This window comes from Equus quagga, chromosome 12, assembly GCF_021613505.1.
Source record: "Equus quagga isolate Etosha38 chromosome 12, UCLA_HA_Equagga_1.0, whole genome shotgun sequence".
Taxonomy (NCBI): domain Eukaryota; kingdom Metazoa; phylum Chordata; class Mammalia; order Perissodactyla; family Equidae; genus Equus; species Equus quagga.
This window is the reverse complement of record NC_060278.1, coordinates 3,820,747-3,833,997: the sequence shown is the minus strand read 5'-3', so window position 1 is coordinate 3,833,997 and position 13,251 is coordinate 3,820,747. Positions and strand designations below refer to the sequence as shown.

The 13,251-nt window shown below is 36.2% G+C and overlaps 1 protein-coding gene across 1 annotated transcript in view; it reads left to right on the top strand.

Moving 5' to 3' along the window:
* Positions 1-13,251, top strand: part of CCDC7 (coiled-coil domain containing 7) — a 485,718-nt gene that overhangs the window by 403,840 nt on the left and 68,627 nt on the right. Inside the window, exons 32-34 of the mRNA XM_046679053.1 lie at positions 1,540-1,620; positions 3,051-3,170; positions 5,196-5,263. Coding sequence (XP_046535009.1) covers positions 1,540-1,620; positions 3,051-3,170; positions 5,196-5,263 — 269 coding nt within the window. The remainder of the gene's footprint in view (positions 1-1,539; positions 1,621-3,050; positions 3,171-5,195; positions 5,264-13,251) is intronic.

The window sequence follows — 13,251 nt, the reverse complement described above, 5'->3', positions numbered from 1 at the left end:
CAAATAAGCAGGCAAACAACAACAACAAGCCTCCAAAGGGGAGAGGAACTCACGATCCTTATTTGTTACAATTTATTATCTAAAACCCCCAGTTTCTATCCAAAAAAAAAGAGACATGCAAACAAACACTAAAGCGTGAACCATACACTGCGAACTTCAGGATGGGTAGATTTTAAAAAGAATTAAAGCAGCTGGGGAATATTGTGAAGGAGAGAAGCTGTGATTCTTAATTGGATTATAAGTTTCTCTAGCACATACATTTTTTTCCTAGTCCTTAGATCTATCTGCCTGTCACATGCTCTTCTTAATACCTCCTAGCTTATTTAAGCATCTTTCTTGTTTGCTTCAAATGGACCAGTCATTCTTACTTATTCTAGTTGGAGAAAGATCAAGAGAGCCTCAAATATGTCTACTGATATTCCCTGTTTTCCATTACTGTAGCTGAAATACTTTCACAAAATGTGGTTTTGTACTCATTGAAACTTGTTCTGTCAGATATTATGTGTTTTGATTCATTTTGGTAATGATACCCAAGCTGGTCTCCACCTCTTCTTAGATTGCAATGGATATGTATTTAGGCTCCAAAGGTCATAGTGCAATGTTTAACATTTATTCTTGGTCAGCTATTACAAGAAAACAAGATCCACCTTATGATGTCGGGTTCATGATAGGTTTCTAACCTCTAGTACATGCTCTCCTATAACCAAATTTCATTCACAAGACGTTAAGCATATTATTTGACCCAAGTCACCAATCCTAATTATCCCTTTTTCAATATGAATTCCTCTTTAATAACTTTTATGTATGTTTTTCTCATTTGACCTAGTTAGTAGTTTCTAAACTCAGCCAAATGTTCAAATCACAGAAAAACACAAATGAATGGGATACCATCCCAAGGCTGGTACTACTGCAAATTTACCCATTTCCCCCTCCCCAGCTACTGAATGATAAGCATCTTTTCTTAGACCACAGAATATCTTGTTATTCTTTTCTGTCATTGATGCCTGCCTGATTTACAATAATTTAAAAAATGGTATAAAATATTCTTGAAAGAGTCAAAGAATTTCTGACTCATAGTAACTTTCTATGATGTGCGACCATAGTTTGTAACTTGACTTGTATCCATGTTCTACCTCAAGTATATTCATACGGTATGAATGCCCTCTTAGAGTAAACTTGGAAGTTACATTATTAACATAAACTCTCCATGATTATGTAAATTTGTACAAGAGATAGCATTGCGTAGAAAAAGCACTAGTTAAGGAATTATGGGGTGTTAGTTTGTGCATCATTTTTATCATTAGCTTGACATGTATTCTTGATCAAAATTTGAAACATCCCTAAGCTTCAAAATAGTGAGGCTTGTATGATGGCTAAGAGCTCTTCAAATTCTAGGGGTTTATGATTGTGCAACACAGATGTATTATTTCTCTTCTTCTAGAATAACAGATTCTAATTAAGTTAGTACTACATACACACAAACACAAAGACATTAATGGTTACCCTACAAAGTGTTTGAAATCTGTTTTATGTCTATAGAGACTGATAGAGAACGCTTGACAGATACTGTTGGAAGAGAAAAACTAATTGGTGAAATGACACAACTTAAGGGTCGCCCTGGTGAGAACAAGAAATTTTTTAAGTCTAATATTTATGGTTTATGTCTTCTCTGGGATTTAATTAAGTATGGATCTTTAATGACAACAGTAACTATATGTTATTATATGTGTAAAAATCTCCATGAATTCCCTCTTATAATTAGTTAAACTCTAGTATTTACTATCAATAGAAAATTAGCTAGATATTATTAGTTTTAAAACTCATCTATTTAGAAAGTAATCCATAAAATCCAAAGCTCTTGTGACCTTAAAATCTGCTTGGTGTAAACATCTCCAACTGCTAATCTGCTCACTTTCTGTTGCTGGCTTAGAAAGGAAAGTTGCTTTGAATTTGAAAAAAGCAAAAAGGCTAGTTGATGACTTATAAGAAGAGCAATATAACAGATAGATTTCATTGGTTACCAATTCCCTCTACATAATCAAGCTGGCATGTAAATTTATATCTCTTCTAGAGTAGAGTTCTCTAACTGTGTTCTATAATTCACAGATTATAGTACTGCTTTTAGTCCTGGAGTAACAGTGTTAGATATATTTCTCTTTGATACAAGAAATACTATAATTATGAAATTTTTATAGAATCAATGCTAAAGGCTAGAATTTGGAAGTAGATGAATCCTTAGATACAGGCACCATAATATGCGTTCCCACTGAAATTAAAGATTAAGGCCTGTTTTCTGAAATTTTGCTTTTGAATTCTTTATTTATTTCATTATATTCACATTTTTATTCCTGAAAAAAGTATTACTAAAAATGAATCAAAAAAATTATTTACTCAAACAGGTTATAACTGGGGAAAAGCTGGTGGTGTAAAAATGAAATTGTTTGAACCAAACAGTTAAATTTGTTTTGTGTTTTACTTTAACAAATTTGCTAAATTATGATGAGCCATTTTCTATGTATTTAATTTTTAGATTATTTTCTTTTAGGTAATTTCGATTACTTTTTGCTTCTGTGTTGCTTATTAATAGAGGTCTTTGTCAATTTTGAATAATAACCTTAGACTCAACAGTAAAGCACTATTATTTATGTCCAGTCAATTTAAAATACCACACCTTTTAAAAACTAAATTAATTTATATTTATTTATTAATGGTGAATTTATAATTAAATATTCTAAATAAAATTTAAGAGATAGAAATTGCTAAGAAGAAAAGAGTTGAAAGGAGACTGCAGATCAAATATAGAAACGAATATTCTTGTTTAAGATAAAATGTGGCTGGATTAAAGGTCAAAGTTAAGGAAGATGCCTTCTAAGAACACAGAACAAAGAAAATGAAGAGAAAATGAATAAATAGTTTATAGAAATTGGAGTGATAGACAAGTGGTCACTCAAATGTGGGAAGAAAAATTTACAATTGCATAAATACATGGTGATTGTAGTAGTGGGCAATGGTCATAGTGTCTGTGAAATTTTTCTTAATTTTTATTTTAGATATGAATTTACTTAAAACAAGATACTTGTCCACAGAAGATCAAGATGTTTTTACCAAGTACATTGGACAAAGTAAATTCTCAACAAATGCAGTTAATTTTTCACCCTTAGACAATCAAGGTAAGAAATAATATAGAAGAATATAAAATAAGTATCTAATTACCTAGAATACATTTTGCAGTATGCTTTTTCATTTTCCTCTTTGTGAAATCTTTTAAACATTCGGAAAACATATAACACTAATATAAAAAAATGCAACATTCTAATGATTCCCTTTCTATGCTGTTATAATCTCATTCCCTCCTTACTCAGCTTTTATTATATGCAGTCATAAATTATATATATATTGTTCTACACAAGTATTTTAAAAAATATCTTATTGTGTTCTCTTTATTTTTTATTTTCCTTTATTGTGGAATTTTCTACCTTGTCCTCTCCCCCACTACCCACATTACCCCAGGTCAACTAATTTTATAGAAAATGTGTATACACACACACACACACCTTTTTATTAGGTATCCCTACATTAAATGCTTTCAGTTCCTTTTTGATCTCTAGAGTATATTTTTATGCCATCTAAGCATAAAGCTTTTTAAAGTAAATTTTTTAATCTAGCATTTTAGTTGTTTGAATCAGAAGGGAAATTTGAGATAGCTAGTCTTCTATACCACTGCATCCAAAATTATATTCAATTTTTAATACCAAGATGTACCAAAGTATCATCATACAAACAATCTATCTTTGATACTTTAATAAAAATAAGATCAAGAGTAAACCTAAATTTGACAGTATGGTGCCATTACCCTACGAGGCATTAAAGTTTTTATTTTTAGTGACCTAAAAATCCTCTCCAGCTTTTTCTCTTGACAAATGTGAATGGCCATCTTGGAGTAATGGCTTTTGAAGTAAATTGTGTCAAATATATTTCTCAATTACAACTTCTTACTAAATTTCTTGGCCTGTGGCTTCAGTTTAACCTCTAGCCAATGATTAAATAATATGAAGTTTATAATTCTTTGTTAAATGGAAGTATTCTACAATAACACACATTCCTTTTATAATAAGTAGGATTTATTAAAAATAAATCTAATAAACATTTGTTGAAAGGGGAAGGGAAAGCTGGTGGTTTGTTCATAGAGCTCTGATCTCCAAAATGATCCTTACAAAGGGATCTTTGTAAATATGGTGTACAGATGAAATACGCAAATGAATATGCAGTTTAAAGTAAAACAGGATTGGGATAAAGGTCAAAATTAAGAAAGATGCTGAGAATAGAAACTGTGTCCATCAGACCAAAAATATGTATGCTGCCCTCCATATCAGATAAAAAGAAAAAAAAACAATGAGGGCTTTGCTGCTAATTATTTTAATTTACCTAGGAAGAGGAGGAAGAGCTTTCGTACATCTACATTTGCAAATACTAAAAATACTATTCCTTTAAAATGCTACAAAAGAAGAAACTTTATCAACAAAAAGGGAGAAAGCTCTCTAAATAATTTTGAAAAAGTTGGAGATATTGGAGAATTAAAGCAAGAAGTGACATTTCCTATAGAGTATTTGGCAAAAGAGAAGGAAGATTACAGTGATGACATCCATATGGTAGAGTAGGAATTTTCTACCATCTTCCCCCTAGACAAAACCAATTTGACGATCAACCACAGATGAGAGAGCCTTTGTTTAAGCCCAGGAGTTCAGCAGAGAAGTTCTAGCACACTGTTGGAGCAAAAAGTAATCCAAGATTGGATGCATTGAAGAGGGTAAGAGGAACAGTTTGACTTTACCTGCATCACTTCCCCACCACAGGCAGCATACTTCAGTGGCAAGGAAACCCTTCTCATAATTTCTCCCATTTGGGAAAATGAAAACATGTTAGTGAGCACCCATCTTCTCTGGCTGTGCAGAACACTGCCAAAAAGGCCCTTTTCTCTCTTGTCCCATGCAGAGGAATGAGTCACGTGTTTTGTGACATGTTGGCGGGGGGGGGGGGGGGGGGGTGGGGGGGGGCTGAGGCAGCAGCCAGGGCTCAGAACAGAACATACAAAAGGGATCTAGATACTACAAACCATGCCAAGGACTCCACCAGGAGGCTCACACAGCTGCTGCTGAGAACACCTCAACTGTGCATCCTCCAAAACTGGCCCACAGGACCCCCAATGCTTCACCCACACAAACCACCAGCCTATGACTGGCTCCCTAAGGGTGCTCCTGAAGCAGTAAGTGTGAGCTTTTACTGACAGCTAGAGAGCACTCACAGAAAGCAGGCCTGAATCTACAGGCCTTGGAGAATCCACCAACTTGGGCACTCAGCACTGCCCTCAGGAAAGCAAAAGGGAGATTGTCAGCAACAAGCCTGGCTTTAAAGGATAGAGAGAAAGCTTAATAATTCTGCCACAAAAGGGAGAAAGAATTGTGGAGCAGAAATACCATAGAAAAGGTCTGAGAAAGCCTCACAATTCCTAGCAGGGCTGACAGAATGGATTTCTTTCTGGAAGCTAGTCAGTAAAGCCTGGAGGAGGTGACTGTTTCTTCAAATGCAATGACAGCAGTGCAGGACATCAAGGAACATGAAAAATCAAGAAAGTATACCATGAAAGAGATACAATAATTTTCCAACAACCCCAAAGAAATGGAGATTTTCAATTTAACTGATGAAGAATTCAAAATAGCTGTTTTAAGGAAGCTTAGTAAACTATGGGAAAACAAGAAAGGCAGCTCGATGAAAGCAGGAAAACAATGCACAAACAAAATGAAAACTTTAACAGAGAGATACAATCATAAAAAAGAATCGAAAAGAAATTCTAGACCTGAAGAATACAACAAATGAAATGAAAAATACAATGGAGAACATTAACAGCATAATGGACAAAGCAGAAGAAATAATTTGTGAAGTATAAGACAGTACTGTTGAAATAATACAGTCAAAAAAGAGCAAAGAAAACAGAATTTTAAAAAAATGAAAAAAGTCTGTATGAACTCTGGGACACCAATCAGTTAAATAATATATGAATAATTGGAGTCTCAGAAGGAGAAGAGAGGGAGAACGGAGCAGAAAACCTTTAAAGAAATAGTGGCTGAGAACTTCCCAAACCTGGAGAAGAAACTGGATATACAAGTACATGAGGTTAATAGAATACCTAATTATCTTAACACAAAAAGAGCTTCTCCAAGGCATATTGTAGTAAAACTGTCAAAAGTCAATGAGAGAGAAAGAATATTAAGGGTGGCAAGAGAGAAGAAAATAATTTACAAAGGAGTTCCTATTAGGCTATCAGCAGATTTCTCAGCAGAAACTCTGCAGGCTAGGAGAGAGTGGAGTGCTACATTCAAAATATTGAAAGATAAAAACGATCAGCCAAGAATACTCTATCCAGTGAAGTTATCCTTCAAATATGAAGGGGAAATAAAGGCTTTGCCAGACAAACAAAAGCTGCGGGAGTTTATCACCACTAGACATCATTTACAAGAAATGTTAAAAAGATCCCTCCTATCTGAAACAAAAAGGCAAAGGTAGGCATGCAAAGCTTTGAGCAAGGTGATAGACAGACAGAATCAGAAAATTGCAACTCTGTATCAGAATAGGTTAGTAAACAATTATAACATAAAGGCTAAATGGAAAGAAAGCATCAAAAATAACTATAATCAATTCAATTTGGTAATAAACTCACTATACAAAAAGGGGTAATTTGTGACAACAAAAACACAAAAAAGGAAGAGGAAAAGGATAGAACCTGCATAGGCAAATAAAGATCAGATGCCATCAGCAGAAAAAGGACTATCTCCTCTATGAGACCTTTTATACAAACCTCCTGGTAACCACAAAACAAAAGCTCAGAGCAGATTCATGAAATACAAAACAAAGAGGAAACTGAGAAATACATCACAGAAAACCACCAAACTGAAATGGCAGACAGAAACACAAGGGAAAAGAAACAATGGAAATATAGGAAAGAAAACAAAAGATTCAATGGCAGTATTAAGTGTTCATGTATCAATAATCACCCTAAATGTAAATGAATTGAATTCACCAGTCAAAAGACAGAGAATGGCTGGATGGATTAAAAAAAAAAGACCTAACAATATGCTGCCTTCAGAAGGCCCATCTCAGCTCTAAATACAACCATAGGCTCAAATGAAGGGATAGATGATACTCCAAGCAAATGACAAACAAAAGAGAGCAAGAATAGCCACACTTGTATTATACCTCAAGGAAAAAAAAACACAAAAGAGAAAGATGGACATTATATACTGGTAAAGGGGACAATACATCAAAAAGACATAGCATTTACTAATAGGATGTAGGGGCACCTAATTATATAGAGCAATTATTAACAGATATAAAGGGAGAAATTGACAGCAACACAATAATAGCAGAGGACTTTAATACCCCACTTCCATCAATGGGTAGATCATTCAGAGAGTCAACAAGGAAACATTGGCCTTAATGAAACACTAGACCAGATAGACTTAATAGATATACATGGAGAGAGAACATTCCATCCAAAAGCAGCAGAATATACATTCTTCTCAAGTGCACATGGAATATTCTCAAAAGATAGACCATATTTTGGGAAGCAAAACAAGACTCAATAAATTTAAGAAGATTGAAATCATATCAAGTCTCTTTTTCAACCACAATGGTATGAAACTAGAAATCAACTACAAGAAGAAAACTGGAAAGGTCACAAATATGTGGAGACTAAACAACATGTTCCTGAACAACTATTGGATCAATGAAGAAATCAAAGGAGAAATTAAAAAAATACCTGGAGACGAATGAAAATGAAACACACAACATACCAAAACCGAAGGGATGCAGCAAAAATGGTATGAAGAGGCACGTATATAACAATAAAGGCCTACCCCAAGAAACAAGAAAAATCCCAATCTAACACACTTAAAAGAACTAGAAAAGAAAAATAAAGGCCTAAGTCAGTAGAAAGAAGGAAATAATAAAAATCAGAGAGAAAACAAATGAAATAGAGAGTAGAAAGACAACAGAAAAGATCAATGAAACTAAGAACTGGTTCTTTGAATAGATAAATAAAAATGACAAACCCTTAGCTAGATTCACTAAGAAAAAAGACAGAAGGCTCAAATAAGTCAGAAACAAAAGAGGAGAAATTACAATGGATGCCACAGAAATACAAAGGATTATAAAAGAATACCATGATAAACTATATGCCAACAAATGGGATAACCTAGAAGTGATGGATAAATTCTTAAAATCATACAACCTCCCAAAGCTGAATCAAAAAGAAATAGAGAATCTGAATAGATGAATCACAAGTAAAGACATTAAAATAGTAATCAAAAACCTCCCCAAAACCAAAAGTCTAGGACCAGATGTCTTCTCTGGAGAATTCTACTAAACATTCAAAAAAGATTTAATACTTCTCCTTCTCAAACTGTTCTGAAAAATTGAAGAAGATGGGATGCTTCCTAACTCATTCTAAAAGGCCAACATAACCCTGATACCAACACCAGACGCGGACAACACAAAAAAGCAAAATTACAGGCCGATATCACTGATGAACATAGATGCAAAATCCTCAAGAAAATATTAGCAAATCAGGGGCAGGTCTGGTGGCACAGCCATTAAGTTCATGCATTCCATTTCAGCAGTCTGGGGTTCACTGGTTCAGATCCTGGGCGTGGACATACACACTGCTTATCAAGCCATGCTGTGGCAGGAGTCTCATATATAAAATAGAGGAAGATGAGCACAGATGTTAGCTCAGGGCTAATCTTCCTCAAAAAAAAAAAAATAAGAAGAAATTAGCAAATCAAACACAATAATGTATTAAAAGAATTATACACCATGATTAAGTGGGACTTATTCCAAGGATGCAGGGATGGTTCAACATCTACAAATCAATCAATGTGATACACCATATAAACAAAATAAAGAATAAAAAATCACATGATCATCTCCACAGTGCAGAGAAAGCATTTGGCAAAATTCAACATCCATTTATAATAAAAACTCTCAATAAAATGGGTGTAGAAGGAAAGTAACTCAACATAATAAAGGGCATGTACAATAAATCCACAACCAACATCATACTCAATGGGAAAAAACCAAGGAGGTGAACCGAGAAGGTGAAAGATCTCTACACAGAAAACTATAAGACATTGTCAAAAGAAACTGAGGAAGACCAAAAGAAATGGAAAGATATTCTGTGCTCATGGATTTGAAGAATTATCATAGTTAAAATGTCCATATTGAGCCGGCCCTGATGGTCTAGTGATTAAAGTTCAGTGCTTCCCACTTTTGCAGCCGTGTTCACGTCCCAGTCGTGGGACCACACCATCCATCTGTCAGTTGCCATGCTGTGGTGGTGTCTCACATAGAAGAACTAGAATGACTTACAACTAGGATATACAACTATCATGGGGGCTTTGGGGAGAAAAAAAAGGAGGAACATTGACAACAGATGTTAGCTCAGGGCGAATCTTTCCCTGAAAAAGAAAAAAGTCATTTAAAAAATGTCCATATTACCTAAAGCAGTCTACAGACTCAATGCAATCCCAATCAGAATCCCAATGACATTTTCACAGAAATAGAACAAATAACCCTAAAATTTGTATGGAACAACAAAAGACCCTGAATAGCCAGGGCAATATTGAGAAAATGGAACAAAGCTGGAGGTATCACACTCCCTGATTTCAAAATATAGTACAAAGCTATAGTAATCAAAACAGCATGGTACTGTCACAAAAACAGATAAGTAGAACAGAACTGAGAGCTCAGAAATAAACCCACACATCTCCAAACAGCTAATTTTCAATAAAGGAGACAAGAACATACAATGGAGAGAGAAAAGTCTCTTCAATAAATGGTGGTAAAAAACTGGACAGCCATACACAAAAGAATGAGAGTAGACCATTATTTTATACCATACACAAAAATTAACTCAAAATAGATTAAAGACTTGACTGTAAGACCTGAAACCATACAGCTTCTAGATGAAATCGTAGGCAGTACACTCTTTGACATTGGTCTTAGCAGTATCTTTTTGAATATCATGTCTCCTCAGGTAAGGGAAACAAAAGAAAAAATAAACAAATGGGACTACATCAAACTAAAAAGTTTCTTCATGGCAAAGGAAACCAGCAATAAAACAAAAAGACAACCCATCAACTGGGAGAGAATATTTTCAAATCATATATCTGATAAGGGGTTAATATCTAAAATATAGAAAGAACTCATAGGACTCAACAACAACAATGAAATAACCTCATCAAAAAATGGATAGAGCATATGAACAGACATTTTTCCAAAGAAGATATACAGATGGCCGACAGACACGTGAAAAGATGTTCAACATCACTAATTATTAGGGAAATACAAATCAAAACTACAATGAGATATCACCTCATGCCCACCAGAATACTTATTACTAAAAAGACAAGAAATAACAAATTTCGGAGAAGATGTAGAGAAAAAGGAACCCTCCTACACTTCTGGAATGTAAATTGGTGCAGCCACTATGGAAAACATTATGGAGATTTCTCAAAAAATTTAAAATAGAACTAACATATGATCCAGCTATTCCACTTCTGAGTATTTATCCCCAAAACATGAAAACACATTCAAAAAGATTTATGCCTCCCTATGTTCACTGCAGAATTATGCATAATAGCCAAGACTTAGAAGTAACCTAAGTGCCCATCACTGGATGAATGGATAAAGAAGATGGAAGATATATATATAATGGAATACTACTCAGCCATAAAAAAGATAAAATCTTGCCATTTGTGACAACATGGATGGACCCTGAGGACATTATGCTAAGTGAAATAGGTCATACAAAGACAATTACCGTAAGATTTTGCTCATATGTGGAAGATAAAACAACAGCAAACATAGACACAGAGAATAGATTGATGGTTACCAGAGAGGAAGAGGGGAGGAAGGGTGAAAGGGGTAAAAGGGCATGTGTGTACAGTGACAGATGGCAGCTAGACTTTTGGTGACGAACATGGTGCAGTCTATAGTTGAAATATAATGATGAACACCTGAAATTTATATAAACTTATAAACTAGTGTGACCTCAATAAAAAAAAGAAATAATACCTGAAAACTTCCCAAATCTAGGAAGAGATTTGAACATCAAGTTTATGAAGCTAACAGATTACCCAAAAATTTCAATCCAAAACAATATTTGCTAAGACACATTATAATAAAACTGTCTAAAGTCAAGGACAAAGAATTTTAATATCTGCAAGAGGACAACATTTCTCTCATACAAGGCAATCCTCCTCAGGCTGTTAGGAGCTTTCTCTGCAAAAACATTGCAGGCCAGAAGAGAGAGGGATGATATGCTCAAAATGTTGGGGGGAAAGACTCTGCCCAAATAGAATTCTTTCTAGGCAAAATTGTTCTCCAGAAATGAAGGTGAAGTAAGACTCGAAAACAAAGAAAAGCTGAATGAGTTCATCACCATTTGAACTCTTTTACAAGAAATGATGAAAGGAGTTCTTCAAGCTAAAGTGAAAGGACACTAATTCGTGACCTGAAAACATACAATACACTGGGTAAAGATAAGTATATAGTCAAAGTCAGTATACTCTAATACTGCAATATGGTGGCCTGTTAACCACTTAACTCTATCATAAAGGTTAAAGAACAAAAGTATTAAAAATAACTATAGCTACAATAATTTGTTAATGGATACACAATACAAACAAGGATAAATTATTACATCAAAAACTTAACACGTAGGAGGAAGAGTGACATCACCAAGATGGTAACATAGGCCATTCCTGACATCACTCCCCCTCACAAGAAGAACTAAAAATTATTCAAGGACAAGACACTACTGAGAAAATCCAAGAACACTGAGGTGAGCCTGAAGCATGGCCCCTGCACCAGAAAGATGAAGAAGACAGACAGTATTAGAAAGGTAACAGCAGTGGCTACACACTGACTATACTGCCTCTCCTCCAGGCTGGTACAACGCCACACCAAGAGGTCTCCCATGAGCCCTCAGTTTCTCCAGTTGGAAAACAAAGCCCAGGATGGACATCCAGCTCCCCTCAGCATCGGGGGTTGCTTCTTGGGAGCCCCTAGTCAGGTCTCCCACGCCAGGGATTGTGGAGCAATTTGCAGGGCTTGACTACTGGGAATCTGATTGTGACACAGAAGGGAAGATAGGCTTGCAGCAACCAACACTCAGATTTTGAGTTCCTACCTGTAGCACCCAAGTAATAGCCCCAACCAGTAGCTCTGCCCATCCGCAGAGCCAAGATGGTGGCATAGTCTTACCAGGGAACTCAATGAGGTGCAGGTATGTATGATTTGGGTCCTCAAATGAAGAGCTTTGCCAGCCCTGGACTCTGATCTACCACCACTCAAGCAAGAAAGCAGAGTCATACCATGGTCTCCTGCTGAGTGTAACTCCTTGCCCCACCTGACCAAGAAGACTGTCTGGAACTCCTGGAAACTATATAGCCCAGCACCGCTTGAGCAGAGAGTAAAGCAGAGCAAAGCCACAACACTGTTTGGCCTGGGAACTTGATGAGTGGGTCAGCTTGAGTCAAGACCACAAAGAGCCTTGTTGGGTTTGGAGTCAGTTCCCCTGCTCCACCCAAGCAGGGGAGCTAATTAATAGCCTCACTCACTGCTGCATGTAGCTCCTGGCCACTCTTGACCAGAAAGCCTGATCAGGAACACTGAGGAAGCTGCTTGGAGCTGGCCCTCCCATTCTGCCCAGAAAGGGGAGTTCATTCATAGTCCCACTGACTGCTGAGCATAGCTTCTGGCCTCACCTGACCAGATCCCAGCCAGAACATCTGGGGCTCTGTAGCCCAGCAACACTCAAACAGAGAGTACAGCAGGCAGAGCTGATCTTCAGCAGAACAAAGCCAGTGGCACCGTTTGGCCAGAGAATCTGAGACTTAGGTCTTTTGAGTCAAGACCACAAAAAAAGAGCCTTGCCAGCTATGGAGCTGGTTCTCCTGCTCTGCCTTGGCAGGGATATTAATTCATAGCCCTGCCCATTGCTGAATACAGCCATCAGCCTAACTGTCCTGGAAAAAGAACCAGATCACACGGGAAGATGTGTAGTTCATCCAACAGACCAGCTTATGGTAGCAATTGAACAAAGAGCAAGCCCTTTGGCTTTCTCCACCTGCAGAGGAAAACTGGTGGCCTTGTCTGGCCCGGGAATTCAGTGCATAGTCTTGCCTGGTTTTGGTC